This window comes from Brachypodium distachyon, chromosome 5 (assembly GCF_000005505.3).
Source record: "Brachypodium distachyon strain Bd21 chromosome 5, Brachypodium_distachyon_v3.0, whole genome shotgun sequence".
Lineage (NCBI taxonomy): Eukaryota > Viridiplantae > Streptophyta > Magnoliopsida > Poales > Poaceae > Brachypodium > Brachypodium distachyon.
The window spans coordinates 13,516,282-13,540,144 of NC_016135.3; the positions used below are offsets into that span (position 1 = coordinate 13,516,282).

Consider the following 23,863-nt stretch of genomic DNA (forward strand, 5'->3'; position numbering starts at 1 on the left):
CAGAGATACTAAAGGTGCAGATGGAACCGTTGGAACTAGCCGTGCCACGAACTGTTGACTTCAAACTTCCGGTAATATGCTTTCAGTACTGTTTCTTACATGTTACAGTGATAGTTCTAGGCAGAACCTAAATTAAGCTTCAATATATATTTTGAAGCCCCACTCGTTAGTTCCTTGTGCAGAAGTGCACAAGCGCACCCACAATCAAACCAGCCTTCACCTTGACACTCCACGGGATCCCATACCTCCCCCTGCTAACAAGCCCTCTCACGAAGGGCCAGAAGCACAGCACCGTCCAACAACAATAGAGGAATTCTCCGATTCCTGGGCCACCATGAATACCCTTCACCGTCCCGGTAACAACAGCATGCCATACACCGACAGCGATGGCGACAATATTCAGGATTGCGAGCACCGTCACTGGGATGAACACGGGCGATGAATCGAAGGTGAACAGCCCTGGGTCAGCCTCGTTGGTGCTCCCACTGCCATCAGATGTGCTGCTCTCCTTGCGGGTGACCTCGAACACGGTTTCGGACAGTCCCATGGTCTTGAGGAGCACCGTGAGGAACGCAAGGAGCCAGGCGGAGGCTGACGTGATGCGTTGCATCCTGTGGTTGTTCCACCATGCACGGGCCGAGAGCCCGCAATCCTTGTACTCCATCAAGTAGTATACCTGGAAGGTCAAGAACAGAGCCACTGGGATATAGAAACCTTCATCCGACGCCTGCACAAGCATTATAAAGTTCAGGACAACTATGCATCAAAGTAGCAAAAAAGAGGAAATTTCTTTGTGCCTTATTATCTAACAAATTTTGAACAATATTTTGGACTAGTTTAAGAAACCAGGCTGGCTGAATAGTACTACCACCGTTTCTAAATATAAATTGTTTTCGCTTTGTCCTAAGTAAAATAAAATTAAAGTTTGAAGAAGTTTATAAGAAAATGCACTAATATCTGCGATACCAAATAATTATACTATGAAATAGTATATACAATGGTGAATTTAATAAAGCTAATCTAGAACATCTTATATTTAGAAACGAAGCGAGTATATTTTAAAATTTTCAGCTATGTTAAATGTGCCGATGGTCGATGGCAAGTGTATGTACCTTTGGCAAGAAGGACTGGTTTGCGAGGAGGCAGAAAGGCCCCAATAGCGCATAGCACAGCTCGAAAGGCGCCCTCACTGGCCACACATCTACAATCAGGTAAGCGAGGCACTGCCGGAGCTGGAGGCGCCCGAAGATGGTGCCGAGGATCGGGCTGTTCTTGCTGATGAGTATCTCCAAAACCCCTGTTGCCCATCTCTTGAACTGGGTCAAGCTGGCTGGTCCCCCGGTCGGAGCGCATCCTAGGAACGCCGGTGGGTTGGTGTCCATCAACACGGATTTCCAACCTGTTGTATGGATTCGCTGCCCGGTCAAGATGTCTTCTGTCATAGACCCGTAGACCCAGCCAACCTGCAATACATGGTCATGGAACCAACTGTCTAAAAACTGCAAAATATGTGCAGTTATACTGTGGCAAAACCTGCAAAAATACGCAACGGCTATACCTCCTGGCCCCAACATGTACCAGCCTCGTAGTTGCAGGCGCCCACTTGTTTTGCCATTTCGATGCGGCTTGACATATTTGCTGTTGTTCTAGCGAGCACATCTCCGGAGATGATGCTCCTAGATGAGTCGATCAATTCTTTCGAATTCCCAAACTTCATTTGCAGCTCCTTGTAAGATGGTGAACCTGGCAAATTAAGTAAGAACACCACTTGATGTGAGGGCTCGAGTTGAACCACAATATGTTGATCAGGACATCAGGTACCCCCCAATTCACTAATCTAGTGATTTACATCTTTGCGCAGTTTTACCTGTTGTCCCATGTTTAACGGTGTCTGGTGGTGGCGTGCCGTATATGACTTTCCTGCGGTGAAAACACCCGGTGCCGCCGTAGAACATGCCTTGGATCCCAGCGACTCCACCTCCAAGTTTCTGAACACGCCACAAAAACAGTAGAAATTGTAACATCGGTGGGCGCACGGCAAAGCCATCCTTCACCACAAGAAAATGGTGAAAACAAGGACCAGCGGTACAACACTGGGTGCCATGCATGCATATATACCTGGAACAAAACCTCCATCTGGTTACCAAAGGGATCATCCCTGAGGCTACCGTAGAACTTCTGCGGCGCCTGGACGAACCCGCTGTCGGTCTCGTCGTCAAACCCCAAGAGGAGACACATGGCATGCAGGGCGACCCCTGGATTGTTGGCGAACATGTCGCAATCCACGTTCAGCATGATTGGCGCGTTGGTCATCACAGCCGATACCCTTGTCTGCACCCACAAACCCCCAGCAGGGTGCTCAGCTCAATTATCAACTTTGTTCTGTAGTTCGTCCCTGTGTTGAACTGTTCTTTTACACTACTGTATTTATAAGAGAGATGACTGACCAGAACGTTCATGGCGCCGGCCTTGAAGTTGTGGTAATGTCTCGGGCTCTTCTCTCTCGAGACGTACACGAGATGTGGGAACCCTTCCCCTGTCTTGCTCTTGCTGTTATCCCAGAGAACCTGAACTCAGAAGAACCACACCAACCACCATGCACGTACGTTAGCAAAACGAGATGGCTTTGCTGAACCTTTGGCACAAAGATGTAAATAGTCATGTGGCGATCGACCTTAATGATGGTAGGATGGTTCCTGCGCTCGGAGCCAACGAACTCGGCGAACTCGGCGTCCTGCAGAATGGACCCCTCGTCGGCGTTCTCGATTCGGCTGGCTAGCTTGTCATACTCGCTCTGGAAACACAAACCAGGAATCAAAAGATGGTCACGGCGACGATGGGCGGCTCAAGCATGCATGGAACCGAGACGATGGCCGGCAGAAGAGAACGCCATTGCCTAACCTTCATGGATGCCCAGCTTTCCAAGAAGTCGGCGCCGTGGCTGCCAGCCTCATCCGGAGCGGAAGAGAAGTACATGAAAGGGGCTCTGACCCCGACGGCATGCCGCTTGCAGAAGGGCACCCAGAGCGCGGCGAACGCGGCGACCTCGCTCAGCGCGTAGCACGTCACCGGGGAGCAGCCGTCGTCGGAGACGTAGCACGCCAGCTTGCGGGCGTCGGGGTAGTCGACGGCGAGCAGCGAGAGCACCGTGTTGACCGTGATCACCGGTGGCTCCAGCGCCGGGTCCGCCGTGGTCACGAACATGTCCACCGCCGGGAGCTCGTCGTCGGCCTCGAGGAGGTGTTCGGGGAAGGTGTCGAAGCGGACGGGGCTCCACTTGCCGTTGATGGTGAGGAGCCACACGAAGGTGAACCAGGCCTCGCAGACGAGCGCCGCGAGCCATGGCCATTGCCACGTCGTCGACGTGTCCCCTAGCGTGGCGGCGCGGCGGGCCAGGAGGGCAAGCAGGAGGAAGAGGACTACGATGTCGGCCAGTTTCCACGCCGTTCTCCGGAGGGCCACCCTCTCCTGCAGCTTCTTCCTGGCGCCCGCCATGGCCAAGGAAGCTATAGCAGCCGCCACAAAGAAAGCTGATCGATAGGCAAGTGGAGGACAACAAAAGGAGGCGTTTACAACATATGTAAGTACAACAACGTCTCTGTCCGACCGGTGCAATTTATATCCATCCCAGATCCTCCCTTTAATTCCTTTCCTTAATGCAGCTCCAATCAGAGCAGCTAGCATTCGCTAGTCAGTGGCCCGCACTCCATGATTAACCAGTAGCAGTATGATTTTGTGATGTGCATGCTTGGGCCTCGGAGGGCAAGAGAAAGTTATCTTTTTCCTTGGCAGCCATAGGCCACTGTGCGTGGTTACGTACGTAGCGATAATCTGTGAGATGGGGATGGACGTTCTTGTCTCTTTGCCGCAGAGGGTGTGTGTTCGTTACTGGCTTCGCGCTGTGTACCGTCAATCCGATCCAGGAAAATCTAGCGCGTGCATGAGATGTGCAGAACAGGAGTCCAGTTAAATTTGGACCAACCAATCCTACGTACGTACGTGATCCGTGACGACATACGGCAAGGCAAATTATTGCCCCAGGCTATAGGCTGTAGCTGGGGCCGGCCGGCGATGGATCTTGGACGCACGCACTCAGCCACTAACCCTGGTCACGGCTGACGAAGTCGATCACGAGCCAAGCACCTGGAGATCATATGATGTGCTTATTGGTCTGATCAGTTCGGTAGGAAGTTAATTATGATGGATGGAAGATTGGGATTTGTTGGCTCCAACCGGAATCGGTCGTTTCCTTGGTGTTTCCTGATTGTTGGCTCCAACCGGAATCAGCCGCAAGAGTCTCGTACATCAACTGCAAATGGCGTGGGAAGTCGTGGAGGCTCACGTGAGGCCGACGGTGACAGCTATAAACACACGTTGGGTAAATATCCTAGCAGTGTGTAAGTAGATAGGCTGTTTCTACTTTTGCAGCGGCGGAGCTTGAACGTAATTTGAGGAGGCAAATGAACCTACTGCAACTCCTGAGTGGAGATGCCAATAAAGAATGGGTCAAAATTGTACGGATTATACTACATGTTCAATGGTAATTAAGAAATTTTCTTTGGGTTGGGTGTGAGAGCTCCGCCGCTGGTTGTTTGTTTGGTTTCCACAGGAGTGTGTCAGGTATCATTAGGGCATCATCTCCAAGAGCAGCCGTTACTTAACGTCACGTGTCTGATTTTTGCTTAGGTGGAAAGGAAAAAGCAGGAAGAAGCATAATACTAGTTACTTTGCAAGAAACTGCTACTTCACGGATACCAAGAAAAATTGGAGTATGACAAATGGGTCTTAGCACAAAGAATACTTTTTAATCAGAAAAAAGTGATGGATAGGAGAGAGAGAAGTGATGACATGGAATGCAAAATAACGGCGCTATAGTAACGTTTATAGTAACGGCTTGTTGAAGATACCCTTAGGCCTTTCCCAATGGTGGTCACTTAGCACAATATCTTAAGCATTTTGCTTACAGGCCGTTAATGAAGAAAGAGAGAGAGAAAGGTTGGCTCTTGTTGAAGATACTACTCTTGCACATAGATATAGGTAAAAACATTAATTCACCCAATCACATGCAAACACAACTACTAAATTAATTAATGCAGCCTTGTTTAGAGACAACAAGTAAGAGACAAGGCATTGTGGGGTTAGTCTCTTGTGAAATTTCATCACTTAAGATAGCATATTAAGAGACAATTCATTGGGAGAGGCCTTATCTTCCTATCATTGACTGTGATTTATACTCCAATAAGAGAAAATTGATCAAATGTATCTTAAGTTGAAAGATGTGCCACGCTGGATCGCTGTGGTTCTAAAACCATCATTGAAGGGTCTTTGTTATACTCGATGGTGTTTTCGGTTACTGCCTAGGCAAAAAAGAAATAGTTAAGCCTGAGGCAACAATGTTTTCAAAGGGATCACTCAACCCATGACAACAATGCTTGCAAGAAGTTCAGCCTGTGGAAATAGGGTCGATTAACTTTTAGGACACGACTGTCTGGTACCATAGTGCCAGGCCTCATGAAATCTCGTAGCTTTTGTCAACTCTTCCTAGATGCCATTGTTCCAACTCTTAATGAAAACAGCGATGTTGTATTCGTATAAAAAAATAGTTAATTTTCTTTAAAACCCTATGTTACCTTGGTGCAATACCACTTAGCTTGGAGGCTTATGTGCACCAGTTTTGAAAATGTTTGGTTGGACATAATAATGCACCAAACGACAGAGAGAGAGAAAAAAAAACCATCATGTGTGGTGCATACCTCACTTTGGTAGAGAATGAGGAAGAATTCATACGACGAGGGATCTTCGGTGGGTCGGTGGCCATCATCGTGAGGAAGGGCAATGTCCTGATGTATTCGAAGCTCAGTACGAGAGTTCGAGTTCAAGTCGGAAACATAGAAAAACATTAATGACATTATTGGACACCTACCCGAACTCCTCGCCCCCATGCTGGATGTGCTTCCGAAACAAGTGCAAGCCCAGGCCTTCACCTAGCGGCAAAAAGTCTCTCAGAGGTAGGAAGGATTGCGCCTGTCCGGTGGCGGAGCCAGGATTCAACCGAGCACCAGGCCAACTTTGTATTATGCATAGTGATTAGTCTAAAACCCAGGCCAAACCAGCTATTTATACTAAAACATAATGCAAAGAAGTTCCAAGCCTCAGGCCATGGCCGTTGTTGCCTCGGCCCTGGCTCCGCTTCTACGCCTCTCAAACGGAGGAATTCATCGCAGCCAAACACTGAGTGAAGTATGCACCACACGATGGTTTTTATTATCTCTTTTGGCACATTGCTATGTTTATTGCAGTGAGATCAGTGTATGATATAGTTGTCATAGACGCAAAGAAATTTGTCAAGTCTTATTAGAATTCCTGTGAGATTAGGATGTAGGAAACCAATACATATATATTTTGGAGGATCAATATTCATTTGAAGCAAAGAGCTCTATTGGAATAGTTGCTTAGGGGGAGTCAAAAATATCTTGAAATTCCTTCAGCCCAAAAAGGCCAGAGGTGGTGTCTCCTAGTGTATGATTAATGTTAAGGTGCAACCTCCCCGATGCATTGACTCTTGATTTGCATATAAAATATAGTTATTATTAAAAGACTTGTGCAGGATATTTAATTTACTTGAAGACGATATATAACATAACAAATGGTTTTCTCATTTAAGCGTTTGATTAAAAAATATCGCCGCAAACAAAAGTTGTCAGGTGCTGCGATAAAATCTTTATCGCGGCAACAAATAGCAGGTTTTTTTTACAGTAAAAGACCTTCTTTATTGCTTTATTGCATGTCAGACAAGGTTAAATCCTCCAGGAGGAGATTTACAATAGCATCGGGGGATTCTTCTAGCCAGACGTCCGGTGGAGGAACATTTTTCTTTTTGTTTACTCCTTGCTCATTCATGGGCTACCATACTATTGCTAATTCATGAACTTAACTACAAATAGCAGCGTTGATGTGGTGCCGGATGCAGACTTTTCTTTTCAGAAATTTGCAAGAAGCATTTTTTCGTCAGTCGCACATAGCTTATTCTACATTTTTTAAACAACATTATTTTGGCTTAATAGATTCAGAAAAAAAAAAGATCGATACAATTACAGCTGAAAATTTTATGCACCGAACGAGTTCGCCCAAAAGGATATACAGAAAGGATGGTAATACACTTATACTTCAACGCTGCTCTTCAAGTGTGGCTCTCACATGCCAAGTGGACCAAAAGTGGGCCACAATTTAATTGTGCCAGTCAGGTATCTTGGTTTGATATCACGAAGAGTTCACCTAAAAGCTCAAGCTGATAGGGAAAGAGAGCAATCCACTTATGCTAACACGGAAATCGAAGAACCTTGATAAAATTAAAAACTTCATCTTGCTACTTTGAAATCAACTTCATCTAGGTCTTACGTTTCTCCATGTATTTGGACGAAATTACAAAATATCATGTTTGCACAGCTGTAATAACTGTGTAGGTTTTGAAAAGCTATATGAGCCGTCCACCTCTAACAGTGAGAACTTAAAATTATTCAACACACCATGCCTCAAGACACACCTCTTGCAAGACAAGCTGTGAAATTGCTGCTCCATCGATGAATCGACAAGAAAAAAGAAAGGGTGGTGATAAGGATCAACGTGATCCAAAAGGGTTTTAGGCCCAATCTTTCACGGCGATCGACGAACAAGTAGATCAGCAACCGAGTGAAATCAATCTGAGGTAATCTAGATCAAATCCCTTCAATTCCTCATGTTGGAACTGATTAGAATCAACTCCACCGCAGTGCATAACATCTGATCTTCAAGATCAGCAAGCAAACACGACGATATGCGCCCCCAAATATTGGGACTTTTCTGATCTATTCTTAATCTCGAAAATTCAACAACCCTTTACAACGACGGCCGCCAAGAGCCCTTTATAGAGCGACTCTAACACAACTTGGGTGGGACAGGCCCGCACGCCTTACAACTAAGGCCCACGGACTGAACTAAAAGTGGTTTTGGACAAGCCCAAAACCATCAAACGAAAATAAAGAAAACACTACAAACTTACATAAATCTCAAACTCTAAAACGAAGTAAACTTCAAAACCGGTGGTGTTTTGAAATTGGGCTTCACCTAATCTTTCGAAAGAACTTGAACGCAAAAAGATCCAAAACTCAGAATTATGGAGATGGTGAAATAGTAGGAGTAATAGATGTCCTCCCCTCACCCCCCCCCCCCCCCCAACTTGAGAGGAAACCGTCCTCGGTTTCAACTTGGCTTGTTGGATCTTCTTCTTCACAGCAAACGTAGCCACCTTAATATCTTTGTCAAGCATAGGTTGCAGCACATGACGCTTCCCTTGATGCCATAAAGAATAAACATTGGATCTGCCCTGATGTGTGGTACGTTTATCAAAATGCCACGGACGGCCTAGCAGCACATGACAAGCATCCATAGGCAAAACATCGCAAACCACCGTGTCCTCATAAGTACCCACCGAAAATTTCAGGCGCACCTTATGTGTCACCTTCAGCTTCCCGGAATTGTACAACCACTCAACACAATGCGGCTGTGGGTGTTTCCATGTAGGCAATGAAAGAGAATCCACCAAACTCTTGCTAACAATATTGGTGTAGCTGCCACCATCGGTAATCATCTTGCAAGCGGTGTTCTGGACTGTGCATTGGGTTTGAAATATATTCCAGCGTTGTCCTTGTCCTTCTATGCGATCTTCGGGTATACGCTGCACCATCAAATTAGTGCAATTAGGAGCAGCATCCTCAGGATACACATCGAAGTTATCATGATCTTCAGACGCCACAGCAAATGGCACATCAACCTTGTCATCATCGCTAGCAGAAACATAGCCATCTTGTGTAAGCATCACCCTTTTTGTGTTCGGACAATCACGCCTCATGTGTCCTCGGCCTCCACAAGTAAAACACTCAATGGAAGAGGCGGAGTGTGTACTAGGTGCAGCTTTGGACACTCCTTATTTTGGCGCCTCACTATGATAAACCTGGTTGGAGCGTGAAGAGGATGCCGTCTTCGCACTAGAACCAGCAGCCTCGGTCGGGAAACGACGCCATGAAGTTGCAGGAGCTACAGCTTGACGTCGCTTGAATTGTTGCTCCGCACGCTCAGCTTGCACTACACCACTGCACAGGATTTCTGACAGCCAAGTTGGTCGGGAAAACAGCTTTTAGCGACGAAAGATCGGTCGGGAAAGGGTTTTCCTGACCAACATTGTCACCGAAAGTCCTGTCGGCAAAGGCCTTTCCCGACCAACAATTCTTTACCGACCGACTGTTTGTCGCTATTATGAAATCTTTCTTGACCGACATTTTCTTTTCCGACCGACGGTCTTTTCCTGACAGACAACCCTTTCCCGACCAACAGTCCGATGGCATGCATCTCACCGAGCGACCGTCTGTTGAGCCAGCCACAACTTTCTGCTGACCAACAATCTGATGGTATTCAGTTTTGCCGACCAACTTTCTGATGCCACTACATCATCTTTTCCCGACCGACTGTTAGATTATGGTAATTTGCCAACCCAACTTCGGGTACGTGCACACTCAATCAAGTTACATATATCACAACAGTAAGTTTTGACACACATAAATAATTCATATCTTCGAAACATAGTTACCATTCAGATTCTCATAAACTAAAGGAAACATCATCGTTCAATGTTCATGAAACCATACAAGTTTACAAAATAATTCATTGTTTGGTCCATTACACAAAATATCCATTTGACAGAAACCCCGACTTCATGGTTTCTCGCCCGCCAACTTCTTGGTTCTTTCTCCTTACGCAGACCATCCCTATAAAAGATAAGAAGGCCTCAATACATTTATAAGTTGGTAACACAATGACGTTCTAAACATTTGCATCATGAAAAAGGAAAATGCAATTCATGCTGTTATAAAACAGATAATGGATCTTATGTTGGAGAGAAAATTTTGATGTACTTAGACACGTGAAGGCAAGGTCTCAGGTGAATCATGTACGAAAGAGAGAGCACACATACATAAAAAGCTGTTATTTTACATATCTAGGTACATGACAACAGAGAGAAACAGCACAATGAACCAAAAACTTGTTTCACATATCAGTATAGCAATTATTCTTATGTAAATAGCCTATCTAGAATTAATCTCCACATGATTATAGCTATATAGAGGAGCACCAATAGTGGGTCCAGTGTACATTAACAAATAAAACAAAAACAACACACTAGCAGAACACTCTGAGCATGAAACATTATTGGAAACAAGGCAATTTGTTGTTGCTTCTGTATTCCACAACAGACCAAGTGAGAAGATAACAAATATCCAAGATCAAAACTAATTTGGTATTACAAATAAATCCAGCCACCAGTTCTTTTCTGAAATATACTAGCAAAAAAGACAGGATTTTGTATCAAGATTACTAAGCCACAGATTAACAAATACAGATTCTAGTTTTTGGCTTGTGCTTGTTGGTGTGTATAGTTTCAGACTAATGTGCTGCTATAATATGAGGTGTTACTTGACATGTCCTGAACCGAAGATCTCAGATAAGCACACACAAAAGAATTCTAGAACAATACAGAACTGGATGTTGACAAAAATCAATAAGCACATCAGTAGTGCCACCACAAAATAAAAGGCATTGTATTTCCAGATGTACTGAGACTTAAAGCACAATTGCTAGAACAACTACAGGATTTTGGATGAAGCAACTACTACATCATAACACTATATTGTTCATCAAGATTCAGATTTGGATAAGAAATTACTCAAAGTGATGATTCTTTTATAGAGCTTGAAGGTACAACTGTCTCAACAGTTATCCCAAGTTTATAGAAAAGAATACCTTACCGACATGTGGAGGATAATGCCGCAGCAGTCTTGTAGGGCTTCATCTAGAAAAATCATCATCAGTTAGCAGCTTACATCCAACAATACAAGGAAAACTCAAAAAATTAACAGGGTAGGTGATTACCTTGCTTGATGGCCATGCAATGGACATCTTGACAGCATCGCTGATGTATCGTAAACCATCATACTGAAAAGGTAGCGTAGATTCCCTTCTAATCGCAACATTGACGATCACCTCATAATTCTCTAGCCCAAGGGGCTCCCCGCCAACAATAGTGTCTTCAGCGATTGAGATAATCCTTGCCTTAGCAACAGGAGTTTCAGGACCATTCCAAGCAAGCAGAAGCACATCCATACCAGTCTGCGAGATATTTATTTTAGGAACATGCAAACAAAAATGTTTAAATATGTAGGTAAGGATTAGAAGATAGATTACCAGGCTTTCATCTTGGTGATTTGGGAAACTACTTTGGGGAACCCTTATAACTCTTCATGGGTAACACGGGCATGACTCTTGCTACCAGTTATATGTGACACCATTGACTTGGCACGATTCTCTTTCGCTCTTGCACTGCGAGCCTACAAGAATAAAAGTTTGATCACCAAACTTTAGGTTAATGATTGTTAGGACAACTGAGCAAGGGGAGGACCATCAACATAAAAAAAACCAGTTCTTGAGTACTGTTGGCGTATGCAAAGTTTTATCAGCATAATATAAACTCTTCCAAGCAAGACTACTGCCATTCAGTTTAGTTTCTGCACATAAAGCTAAAAAAATGCTAAAATATCCAGTTCATATCAAAAGTTTTAAAAGAGCAGTTCAGTATATCTATATATATGTAGGCAGGATGGCTTACTTCAAATTCTGGAGATCGCCAATATTCAATAAGGGTAGCCCAATCACGTTTACTAATTCTCTCATCACATCTTCTCATAAGTTGTTCATCAGTCAATTCAGGATCAAACTTTGTCTTCTTTAAATCAGCATTCCATTCCTTCCATTTAGTGTGTGAAGTGTTATATACCTAGCTCAGAGCAGTGGAGTCCAGCTCATAGAAAGCCTAATAATTGAAATCAGAAAAGGACGATCATCAGCTAGATAGCAACAGACATGAGAACATAAATTGTAAGTAATAAGCCATGTCTGCAACACATACCTGTAAGTGATCCCACACCAATGACTTCTGTGCTTCCAGCTCAACATCTCTCCAATCTAACTTCGCAGGTGATATATGCTTCCTCACCAAAGTACCAATGAAATTTGCAAATTCAGTTGCATCTGCCCCATAAGGCTGGCCAAGCTCATTAAATGGAATTTTGATTTTAGATTTAGTCTGCCTCGAATAAATGTTTAACTTCTGAGTAATTTTTCTTCCACCTTTCTTTTCACCATTACCATTACCATCAAGCTCATGAATAACCTCTACATGACAATGGTCATAGTTACTATCTAGTGCCATGAGATCACTATAATAAGGAGAAGTATAATTAACTATATGTACCTTTTGGAGGTTGTTGTCCAGAATCTACAGGATCATCTTTTCTTGCACTCGGCCTTAAAACACGCTGTTCATTTCTACTGTCAGGTATTCTGGAGGATGCCTGCATAGACGACGTAGGTATCAACATAGAAAAGTCATAGTTCAAACTACATTTTCTACACTTCAGGAATAGTTAGTGTTGGAAGCTCCACATGCACATGTAAAACATGTAAACATACCTTTCTTTTCTTGTTAGGAGGTTGGGTTGCTTCCATATGACCTCTAAGTGCATCTCGTCTTTCACGAACAATTGCCAGCTTCTTGCTATTTTCTTCTATTTGCCTAGTTCTTTGTAATTGATATTCAACTGCCTTTAGTTCATCCGACGTGACCCCACCATCTTTATCCTTTCCTCTTGTACTTGCCATTATTTTCCGTGAAAAAAAGGCATAATGTAAGAAAGTATGTGGCTGAGTTTACAAACAAACATAAAAGCAAAATTGTACATCACACTTACTTTTTTCCAATATCACTTGCCTTAAAACCTAATCCATCTACATCTGCCCTAGCAGAACCAACGTTTTGTTTCATTCGGATAAATTTGATGGAATAGAGAATCTCTAACAATGGCAGAGGACAGACTAAATTTTTGGTATGGCAAAAATCAATCGGATGAACCAAATCACCTAAATATGAAATCAGCAAAAAGTTCTTCACAAGTACATTAAAATTCACATCAAGTCTTGGTGCAAGACTGCTACTGTTGCGGTCTAATACACTAATACACTAAATGCTTCGATTTTATTCTTTCTAAAAGACAAAGTAACAGAAAAATCCCAGTATAGAACTCCCAGCTTGCAGGCACATGGAGAGAGAGAGAGAGAAGCTCACCAGACTGAAGTTGCCGGCAGCTTGGGGGTGTGACCCCGTACAGGACCACCTTTGCGAGGAGAAACGGCGGGGCTGCAGGCAGTCCAGCTCCTGTGGCGACGGGGTGGCGGTACAGATCCTGCAGTGACGGTCCAGAGAATAGCGGAGAGGAGGGATGGGGGCGGCGCTCTAGCGGCTAGGGTGGATTGGTGGCTGTCGAGCGCAACGGCAACAGCTCTTGGGGGGGGGGGGGGGGGGTGGCAGGCGGCGCATGGGATAAGCTGGCGAGGAGGCGGGGCGAGGCGCACGACCGGCGGTGTGGGACGGGGCGGAGGCGAAGTGGCCGCTGTTGGGTCCGTTGCATAGGAAACAAAAATTTTCCTACGAGAAGTGCGGAAGAAAACCCAAGAATATATATACTAGATGTATGTAACGAGAGGGATCATGAACACCATACCCTCGTAGACCGCTAAGCGTTACGATTACGAGATCGTTGTTGGTGTAGTGGAACTTTCAATGAGATCAATCTCAGTGCCGAACGGACAGCACCTCCTTGGTATCCACACGTTCAGCTTCACGTTATCTCCTCCTTCCTCGATCCAGCAAGCGAGAGGGAGAGGTAGACGAGATCCCGGCAGCACGACGGCGTGGTGACTATGGTGAATATTCTCACGGGCAGGGCTACGCCGTGCGCGTGAGAAGAGGAGGAGAGAAGGGCTCAGGGAAGAGAGATCCAACTGAAAGCTTGGGGTGTCTCTCTCCCTTGTCCCCCCTTCTATTTATATAGGGGTAGAGGAGGCGTGGCCGGCCAGGACTATCCCGTGGCCAGGACTCTCATGCGGCCAGGACTCTCCTCCTGGCCGCATGGGCCCTGTGGGCTAGCCCCTCGGCCCATTAAGGCCAGGGTGCTCCCTCACAGGCCCATTTAGCCCAGGGATAGGTGGGCCTCAAGGTGGAACCCTCCGGATCCCTCCGGAACCTTCTAGAAGCTTCCCGGTCAAAACCGGGAAATATTCCAAACTTTCCAGAACCCTGAAAACAACTTTCCATATATAAATCTTTATCTCCGGAACATTCCGGAGCTCCTCGTTGCGTCTAGGATCCCATCCAAGACTCCGAATCATAATTCGATATCATCATCATTTATCTCATCTAACCCAAGCAACATGAAACGTTAAGTGTGTGACCCTACGGGTTCGAGAACATGTGGACATGATCAAATATCAATAACCAATAGCGGGGCCTGGATGTCCATAATAGTTCCCACATATTCCACGAAGATCTCATCGGTTGAACCACTATGTCGAGGATTCAATTAATCCAGTATCCAATTCTCTTTGTCTCGCGATATATTACTTGCCCGAGATTTGATCGTCGGTATCGCCATACCTAGTTTAATCTCGTTACCGGCAAGTTCTCTTTACTCGTTCCGTAATATAATACCCCCGCAACTAAACACATTAGTTGCATGCTTGCAAGCTCATTAGGATGTTATATTACCGAGAGGGCCCAGAGATATCTCTCCGTCACAAGGAGTGACAAATCCCAGTCTTGATCCATACAACCCAACAAGCACCTTCTGGGATACCTGAAAAACACCTTTATGATCACCCAGTTACGAGATGACGGTTGATGCCCACAAAGTATTCTTCCGGTACTAGGGAGTGGCATGATCTCATGGTCTAAAGAAATAATACTTGACATAATAAAACATAAGCAACTTAAACTTAAGTGACACGATCAAAAGCTATGTTTAGGTTTGGGTCTGTCCATCACATCATTCTCCTAATGATATGACCTCGTTATTAAATGACAACACATGTCTATGGTTAGGAAACCTTAACCATCTTTAATCAACGAGCTAATCTAGTAGAGGCGTATTAGGGACACGGTATTTGTTTATTTATCCACACATGTATTTGAGTTTCCAATCAATACAATTATAGCATGGGCAATAAACATTTATCAAGAACAATGAAATATGATAATAACAAATTTATTATTGCCTCTAGGGCATATTTCTAACAGCCGCACCGGCCGGATCGGAATCAGGACCGGCGGCAGCGGCGTGCTCTCGTGGACTGCTGTCTCGTGGACTGAGAAAGCGAATGGGAAGAGATAAGAGTTGGCTTGGCTATGGATTTGGAATTAGAGGGCGGAAATGTTCGTGGGCTGGGTCAAAATAGGGCGCCCAAAATTTCATTTTCGGGTGGGTAAGGCCCGACCAACAGTTGGTCGGCGATTTTTGCCCACCGACCGTTTGACACTAACACCGGAATTGCCGACCAACTGTTCGACTCCTTTGTATTTTGCATTCCCGACCAACGGTCCGTCGCCCTACATACAAATTCCCGACCAACTGTCTGACATCAACTTCCCCGAGCAATCGTCCGACACCATATGTACACTTTTCCCGACCAACAACAGTTGGCAATTCGATGCAGTGGTGTAGTGTTGGTGTACAAGATCCTGAATATCATAATAGCTAACCATCTCCACACGATCTTGTACCTGAATATTCAGGGCATTAAAGAATCGAGGCATTGTGGCCTCCGGATCCTCTTGTGTTTCTGTACGTATCATCAACAACTCCATTTCTTATAGTACCCATCCACAGATTTTGTGCCTTGAGTGAGTTGCTGCAATTTATTGTACATATCTCTCTTGTAATGCTCAGGAACAAAGCGATGTTGGGCGAGTACGCATACGAAGAATCTGATTCCACCAAATCAGCACATAATCGGTGAATTCAACCGCCGCAAGTTGAAGTCTCCTTTCCTCGCTATAATGATAGGAAGCAAAAATCTGATCCATACGCATCTCCCACTCCAAATAATCTTCCGGTCCACAATCACCGAAAACGGAGGTATGGACAATTTGATACACCCAAAACCACCATCATCATGTGGAACACGAACAGCATGACCAACTTGATCACGAACAGGTGGTTGTCCATGAAGAACGCCTGCAGGATGAGCAACAAACGGGCGCTGTTCTGGTACATCATCTTATGGTTCGCCATCAGCAGCGTATCCCATGTGTGGAAAATGTTGTTGTTCAGCAGGGCGGCGATGAACCACGTCGTGAGGATGTGCACGGGCAGGAGCATCGCCCAATGCATCTATCCAGGTAGCTAACTGCGCAATCTGTTCCGGCAACGCAGCATGACTACGACAAATATAATCGCAAGTGCTGTCAAAACCAGCCCGGACATTGGGAGCCAAATCTGCAGCAAAAACAGGCAGCTCGAGGTTCTTCGGCTCATCGGCAGCAGGGGCTACTGAATTTTCCCCGGTCTTGGAAGTCACAATCGCGTGCAAATAATGGAAAACTAGAACAGCCGCAAAAACCAATCTGGCGAGATGGTCGCGGAAGGAACTGCAGCGTCGCAGCAACAATCAGCAACCACAGGATGGAGCAGCGCCACAGACGTACGCGGCAAGCCAACACAGAAACCTTACGCGCACGAAGCAGGAACGCGCGGCAGGGTAGGCGTGCTCTTGCCGGGTGAAAGAAGTCACGGCAAGATAAATCTAAAGAAGGTGAATTGGACGAGGACTCCCAGGCAGAACCGGACGAGGACTCCTTAGCGGACACGAATAGGTGAAAAACAGATCGATCCGGATGGAATTCGCCCAGAACAAAAAATCTCCAAGAGAGAAGTCTCCGCAGGAAATCGCCGTAAGAAACCCGACAAATCTGATACCAAGATGATAACGTGATCCAAAAGGGTTTTAGGCGCAATCTTTCACGACTATCGACGAACAAGCAGATCAGCAACCGAGCGAAATCAATCTGAGGTAATCCAGATCAAATCCCTTCAATTCCTCACGTTGGAACTGATTAGAATCAACTCCACCGCAGGGCATAACATCAGATCTTCAAGATCAGCAAGCAAACACGTCGATATGCGTCCCCAAACATTGGGACTTTTCTGGTCTATTCTTAATCTCGAAAATTCAACTCCCCTTTACAACGACGACCGCCAAGAACCCTTTATAGGGCGACTCTAACACAACTTGGGTGGGACAGGCCCCCACGCCACACAACTAAGGCCCACGGACTGAACTAAAAGTGGTTTTGGACAGTCCCAAAACCATCAAACTAAAATAAAAAAAATACTGCAAACTTACATAAATCTCAAACTCTAAAACGAAGTAAACTTCAAAACCGATGGTGTTTTGAAATTGGGCTTCACCTCATCTTTCGGAAGAACTTGAACGCAAAAAGATCCAAACCTCAGAATATATGGAGGTGGTGAAATAGCAGGAGTAATAGATGTCCTCTCGTCATCAGGTGGGTAGAGTTTTCCCATGGCTGACTCTCCGCAAGAAAGTTTTTTCTTTAGGGCAATCTCAGCTAGAAAGTTAGGACGAACGCAATTCCGCACGCGGATTAATTTGTACTGTTACGATTAGACCAGCCCTTTTATGGGCCAGGCCCGCTCGACCGAACATTAGGCACGTGCTGCGTATCCATTCTAAAAACAAAACAAAAACCTGCTGCATTTATTCTAAAAAGAAACATGCTGCGGATCCAGCTAGAAAATTGTTGATCCAAAAAAACTACCTAAAGGATAGTTCGTGCAGCGCACTTTTTGTGTTCTACGGGCACACACCCAAGAAAGGAAAAAAAAAGACCGCGTTAACAATGTGCGCTCCAAAATTCGAACTATGCGGTGGTCCATGCATCAACTAGTCCTCGCACAAGCAGTATAGTGCATGGCATGCATGCATGTGAGGTTTCTTTGGAATCCAAAATATTTCAAAAAGCAATAACTTTTGAATCAAGCGTCAAAATTACGATCTGTTTCCAAAGTTGGAATTTTCTCGACGAGATCTTCAAAACTAGACCACACATGGGTATGTTTCGACAAATATTTTATGAAAAGCAACTTTTTGTTAAAAAGAAGAACTTCGACTAATTGTTTTGCAACTTTGTCTAGTTTATTGAGAAATTTTGCCCCACGACATTGGGGCAACAATGTCTCAAATGCTAGCAACTTTTCTTGCATTGCATGCAACTTTGGCTCCCCTACAAACAATTTTTTCTCATCCTTCACAACTTTTGTTCCTCTTTCACGAACTTTGGCTTCACCAATGGCAACTTTGGCTCCAATTCTAGCAACTTTCGCTACTGTACTTGCAACTTTGGGTTCAGAAGACAAACTTGACAACGTAAAAGACAAATTTGATGTATGCAAATTTTTTTGACCAAACACTCAAAAAATGTCTGCAATGGAGTGTAAGTTGCTAAAGTAGAACATAAAATGCCACTAGCATGGGAGGCCAAGTTGTCAGTATGAGAGTCAAAGTTGCTAGTATGTGAGTTAAAATTGATAGTATGAATACCAAAGTTGCCATTATGAGAGGCAAAATTGCAAATATAGAAGACAAAATTACTAGTATGGGAGGGAAAGTTGCTGCTATGGGAGGGAAAGTTGCTGGTATGTGAGTTGTTAGTATGAGATTCAAAGTGACAGTATGTGAGACAAAGTTGCTAGTATGAGCCAACATTGCAAATACAGAAGTCAAAGTTACTAGTATGTGAGTCAAGAAAAGTTGTTATGTGAAGGAAAGTTGCTGGTACGAAAAGAAAATTTGTGGGTATGGAAGGGAAGATTGTGAGTACGAGAGTCAAAGCTACTGATATCTGAGTGGAAATTGTTGGTATGTTGAGAAAAATTGCTCGTATGAGAGGGAATGTTGTTTGTATGAGAGTCAAAGTTTCTAGTACGTGAGCCAAAATTGTTATTATGGAAGATAAAGTTGCTACTATGATCGCAAAATATTGCAAACATAGAAGTCAAAATTACTAGTACGAGAGTTCAAGTTACTAGTATGGGAGGGAAAATTGTTGGTATAGGAGCCAAAATTAATAATATGAGAGTCAAAGTTGCAAGCATAAAAGACAAAGTTGTCACATTAGTGAAAATGACGACCGAGCACACCAAAGATGCTAGCATAGGAGCCGTAGTTGTTAGAGTTGAGCAAAAATTGCTACTGGTAAGAAAGCCAAAGTTGAATACATAGTAGCTAAAGTTACGAGTATGAGAGTCAAAATTGGCAGTATGTTGAGCCAAAGTTTCTAGTGTGGAATGGGAGCCAAAGTTGCCGGTATAGAAGCAAGCATTGTTACTATGGGAGTCAATATTGCGAAAAGAGAAAGGTCGCAACACATTAGTAAAAGTTCTCGTCTGAAACACTAAAGTTTTCTGCGATAGAGTGAAGTTGCTAGATGGGAGGAAAACCTGTCACTCGTGTGGGAGCCAAAGTTGTTAGAACAAAAGATAAAATGGACGACACAAAAGACAAAGTTGCTACTTAAAGGCCAAAATTGCTACAATGTGAGTCAATTTTGCTAGTATAGATACCAAAGTTGCTACCACGGGACTAATATTTGTCTGCATATGAGCCAAAGTTGCCAACTTAAAAGAAAAGTTGCAAGAACATAAGACAAAGTTTTTAGCTTAGAAGAAAAGTTGCCAAAGCCAAAGTTGCAAGTATGAGAGCCAATGTTGCCACTACAGGCGCCAAAATTGCGAGGACAGAAGAGAAAGTTGTCGAAAGATAAGAAAATGTTGTCGGCACGAAAGACAAAAGTTTTGACACACTAACGCTAGTTGCTATTGAACACATCAAACTTGTATGCGCTAGAGCGAAAGTTGCTAGAGCGAGCAAAATCGCCGCTTTTGTTCCAGTGTAGCACTGCGGATAAAGTTGTCGATTGCTACAGCAAAGTTGCAAAAAAACGAGAAATTTGCATTGTTCAACAGAGAAGTTGCTTTATAGAAAATATTAATCAAAGCATACTCAACTTGGATCTAGTTTTGAAGGTCTCGTCACGAGAGAGTCGACAGTGAAAACGGAACATAATTCCGACGCACAAATTGAAAGTTATGGCTTTTTTTATGTTTGAATTCGAATTTATTACACATGTATCATATCTATGGGTGGGAATCATGCGGTAGTTCACGTGTGGAGAGAAAGAGAAAGCGAGCGAGAGGGGGACCTGCATGCATGCAGGACATGATTCTAGGATAACCTGACGCGTCGCGATCAAAATTGAGAGAGACACACGCAGACAGCGGGACGGGGGTTTCCGATTTTATTGCCAATTATTGTGAACTTCCCATATACGGGGCGTTGGCTGGTTGAGCTTAACCAGCCAACGGTCGCTCACTAGTCTCGTCCAAAAAACTAACGTCTGCGTATTAGATTCTCAATATGTCGAACCAACGTCGTCATGCTCCATACCACAATTGGTTGCAACGGATTCAAATGAGACTATGAGAGAACTATTTGAGTTTTTTTTGGCGAAGAGAGCTATTTAGTTTAGTGCAAAGGTATGATGGTTTTGCTATATATAAAAAAAAGGTGATCCCACGTGAAAAGAGAAGAAAAAGAGGATGAGCCAACCATCATCACCAATTGATTTTTTTTACAAGAGTATACAAACCTTTGAAAGCATCACTAAAATATGGGTGAAGCTCATGTGATTGGTATCTTGTGGTGGATCAAAGATGGCAATGGGTCACCGAAACCCGTAGACCCGCAGGTTTTTACCCCATTAGGGTACGGGTTTGGGTCAAATTTAATCCCCGTGGGTTTGTTCATGGGTCAAAATAGAAACCCAGCGGGTTTGGCGGGTCTAGACCCGGGACAGCACTCCCCGAACCCGGTACCCGAGAAACCCGCGAAAATTTCAATATGGCCCATATGATTGGCCCAATAGAGCCCATATGTATACCCCAAACACTAACTATAAATTTCCCTAAACTATATGTTGCCTCTTAATTGATGTTGTCATGTTGTTGTTGTTATGTGTGAATGGTACTAAAATTTTATTGTTTTTCTTTCATGTTGCTGATGTTATTTTGACTCTCAATGTATTTTACCTGACGGATTTGGGTTCCCCGACGTGGATGAAAAACCCGACGGGGACGGGACTGGGAAAAATCTGAAACCCGTGACCGAGGACGGGGACGGGGATGGGTCTAGGTTCAGGATCACGTGGATGGGTTTGGGCAGCCACTACCCAGCAGGTTTCGTCCCCGTTGCCATCCGGAGTGGGGGAACCTGCCCACACAGTTGATTGGTACCCTGAATTTATTTCAGGGCTTGGTGTTGTGTTTTCAGTAGGATCAACTACGAGGCACCAGTGGTGAGTGGTGATTTCGTCAACCTCAAGTTGTTGTGCCGGACCAATCTCTCGGATGCGTTCATAGTATACCTGGGCAAACCCCGGGCCGGGCCGGGCTTCATAAAAGCCCGACGGTCAAACCTGAAACCCGAGCCCGGCCGAGCCCAAAACACCGAAAATATGCTACTTAAGCATTAAAATAATTATTTTCGGAATAAATAAATGATTTTTTATAATTTTTTTCCTAAAAAATACCCATTTTTAGTCATTTCGGAACAGGTGCCTTGCCACAGCCAGGGCACGGCGTGCCTTTCCCCATGTATCCACCGTCCATCTGAATCGGACGGCCAGCAGCGAATTTCATCTTCTTCCTCCTTCCTATTAGTCTTCCTCCGGACCACAGACACGTTCCTCTCGGGGGGAATCCTCCGCCCCACTCCGGCGGCCGCTCTTTCGCTCGATGCCTCATCCACCCCGCGCCGGCGCCGCCGCTCCTGCAGGATCCTCCTCCCCACGCCGCTGCTTCGGCAGGATAAACCGACCCCGCGCCGCCGGCTCCCTCAAGTTCCCCTTGCGCGCCCACCTCGAGCTCCAGGCCAGGGTCTGCATTTCTGGTTGTCCTCTAGAGTCTAGAGGCATCCGTGCGGAAAGGAACGTATTGAACATGGAAATGTCATCTGCTTTGGGTGCTTTGGCCATTACCTGATTGGAATGTGCTTCATTTCTGAACCTTCCTGCTGGAAGATGGCATTAGCTTCTGTTTTTCTTCCAATCATGTATGAACTACTGGAGTATTGAAGTAGCGTACCTTAGTGAGAAGTAGCATACTCACTGGGTGTTCTCCAGCATGCAGTTTCTTGTGCTAGATCATTTGTCACCGCGAGATACACAGTCAAATTTCTGAACAATTGAACGATTTCTGAACAATTTCGGCCACTGCTGGAGGACGATGTCAGCGGCTAACGGCTGCATGGAAGATGTACGAGGAGGAGTCGCCGGAGGAGCAGAGGGAGCAGCCAGAGGTGGGCGGAGCCAGCACCGGCGGTAGAGCGGCAGAGAGCCCGCACGATTTTCCCCACCCTGCGGCTGCCTGCGCTCGTTCCAGGTGACGGGCAGGTGACCCCATGGGCGTCCCCGCGGCGCGGGCGGCTCTGCAGTTTCTCCCGAGAAGCCCGCGTAGCCTAGTGGCTGTTTCAATTCCTTCGTTGCGCTCGTGCAGGACTGCCAGCCGTCAGATTGAAATGGAGGGTGCATAAAGGGGCGCAGGGCAAGCCGTGCCTTGTCTATGGCAAGGCACTGGATCTCGTTCCCGTGGCGGCCTGGCACGGGCGGAGCTTTCATTCTGTCTCTTCCGATAAAACAAGGGTCAAATGCAGCCTGTGATCTGCAAGCGGCGGCAACACACTTGCGCATCATGACACCGATACGCACGCGCAGCCGCAGCCAGACGTACGTTTCATAGCAACATGTAAAAGCAATCTCCTGATAAGCACCCGTCTGTCCCTTAGCGATGTGAGTCCGTTTTCAGGTCGCCCTCTTGGCCTCTTGGTTGATTCTTGAAGGCTTGAAGCTAGCAAGACTACCTACATAGGTACGCCCTGTCATCAGGCTGTCTACTTGTTGTAACGTAATAGACCAATGAGCTGTCTAGAAAGAATTTTACACGGCGGCCCATCATTCAAAGGTTGCCAATTTCCTTTATGTGGCTTCTTTTCAGCTGGGTCCTCAGTCCTCACGGCAGAAGTTTTTCGTAGGAGGAGAACATGGGGGAAGGAAGGAAGGAAGGAAGGAAGGGCAATGGGAAGACCGTGAAAGCTACACTTGTTGCTGTGGTTGGATTTCGAAGGATTTGGTTTTGACAGTGACATGGTCGATGGTGCATTAGTTTTCCACCGGATAAACATACTGATGGAGATGCTTCGTCAGATACAGCAGAATTGTGGAATGCAGACTTTATCACTTACAGTGCGTAGCTTTGCTTGATTGCTTCGCAGTCAGCCAGTCAAAGATCAAGAAAATGTGTGGTGAGAGTACTAAAATATTTCTTGGGTGGTTAGCGAAGATTGTTTTACCCTTGCCTTCTGTCAGAGAAGGTTATTGGTGTGTACCCTTGCCTATCAGAGAAGGTTTTGATGGTTTCTCCTGTTTCACTGATGTGGATTGTTCCTTACTATAGTGGTAAACCATGTCCGCGGACAAAGACACCTATGTGAGAGCAATTCCAATGGGATCTCCAAATTTGTCCCAAAATGTTTTTTTTTTGGTCATTTGGGGGAGTAAATGGACATATGTCCTCTCCATATCCACCCTCATCACCCAACCACATCCCCAAAATTACACTCCCAAATTAGCTTTTTCTTTTCTTTATCTTTTCTCCTCTCCTTTTCACTTTTTTTATTCTTTTCCCATCTCTTGTAGTGAGTCGGGGCGGACAAAAGAGAGCACCGGACAAACATGCCATTTTGTCCGTTTAGGGGGTGCCATTGGGAGATGATTTTAGGGACAAAATGTTCATATCCCCCAAATAGGACA

At 45.0% G+C, this 23,863-nt stretch overlaps 2 protein-coding genes and 2 long non-coding RNA genes across 4 annotated transcripts; 1 reads left to right on the forward strand and 3 right to left on the reverse strand.

Moving 5' to 3' along the window:
- Window positions 1-36: 36 nt before the first annotated feature.
- On the reverse strand, window positions 37-3,590 carry LOC100827122 (cellulose synthase-like protein H1). The gene is made up of 8 exons (XM_003579702.4): window positions 2,902-3,590; window positions 2,675-2,794; window positions 2,448-2,567; window positions 2,119-2,331; window positions 1,868-1,988; window positions 1,559-1,743; window positions 1,113-1,463; window positions 37-727 (listed from the first exon to the last, which is right to left on the reverse strand). The coding sequence occupies exons 1-8, from the start codon at window positions 3,493-3,495 to the stop codon at window positions 167-169; spliced, it is 2,265 nt and encodes a 754-aa protein (XP_003579750.1). The 5' UTR covers window positions 3,496-3,590; the 3' UTR covers window positions 37-166.
- Window positions 3,591-11,719: 8,129 nt separating this feature from the next.
- On the reverse strand, window positions 11,720-13,204 carry LOC104585337. Its single transcript, XM_010241612.3, has 4 exons — window positions 12,559-13,204; window positions 12,341-12,440; window positions 11,996-12,261; window positions 11,720-11,899 (listed from the first exon to the last, which is right to left on the reverse strand). Exons 1-4 carry the CDS (start codon window positions 12,745-12,747, stop codon window positions 11,864-11,866), a joined length of 591 nt encoding a protein of 196 aa, XP_010239914.1. The 5' UTR covers window positions 12,748-13,204; the 3' UTR covers window positions 11,720-11,863.
- Window positions 13,205-21,523: 8,319 nt separating this feature from the next.
- On the reverse strand, window positions 21,524-22,466 carry LOC112269250. The gene is made up of 2 exons (XR_002960794.1): window positions 22,140-22,466; window positions 21,524-22,065 (listed from the first exon to the last, which is right to left on the reverse strand). It is a non-coding gene; the product is annotated as an uncharacterized LOC112269250 (long non-coding RNA).
- Window positions 22,467-23,481, forward strand: LOC112269251. Its single transcript, XR_002960795.1, has 2 exons — window positions 22,467-22,922; window positions 23,049-23,481. It is a non-coding gene; the product is annotated as an uncharacterized LOC112269251 (long non-coding RNA).
- The last annotated feature ends 382 nt before the right edge of the window (window positions 23,482-23,863 follow it).

Bases quoted from the DNA above. Each gene is read 5' to 3' on its own strand.
- LOC100827122 (XM_003579702.4), bottom strand. From the start codon at position 3,495: ATGGCGGGCGCCAGGAAGAAGCTGCAGGAGAGGGTGGCCCTCCGGAGA. The intron at 1,744-1,867 runs GTAAAACTGCGC...TTAATTTGCCAG, and splicing joins CGTTAAACATGGGACAACAG to GTTCACCATCTTACAAGGAG. The intron at 728-1,112 runs GTACATACACTT...ATGCTTGTGCAG, and splicing joins ACCAGTCCTTCTTGCCAAAG to GCGTCGGATGAAGGTTTCTA.
- LOC104585337 (XM_010241612.3), bottom strand. From the start codon at position 12,747: ATGGCAAGTACAAGAGGAAAGGATAAAGATGGTGGGGTCACGTCGGAT. The intron at 12,262-12,340 runs GTACATATAGTT...ATTGTCATGTAG, and splicing joins TGGACAACAACCTCCAAAAG to AGGTTATTCATGAGCTTGAT. The intron at 11,900-11,995 runs GTATGTGTTGCA...TTCAATTATTAG, and splicing joins TGGTGTGGGATCACTTACAG to GCTTTCTATGAGCTGGACTC.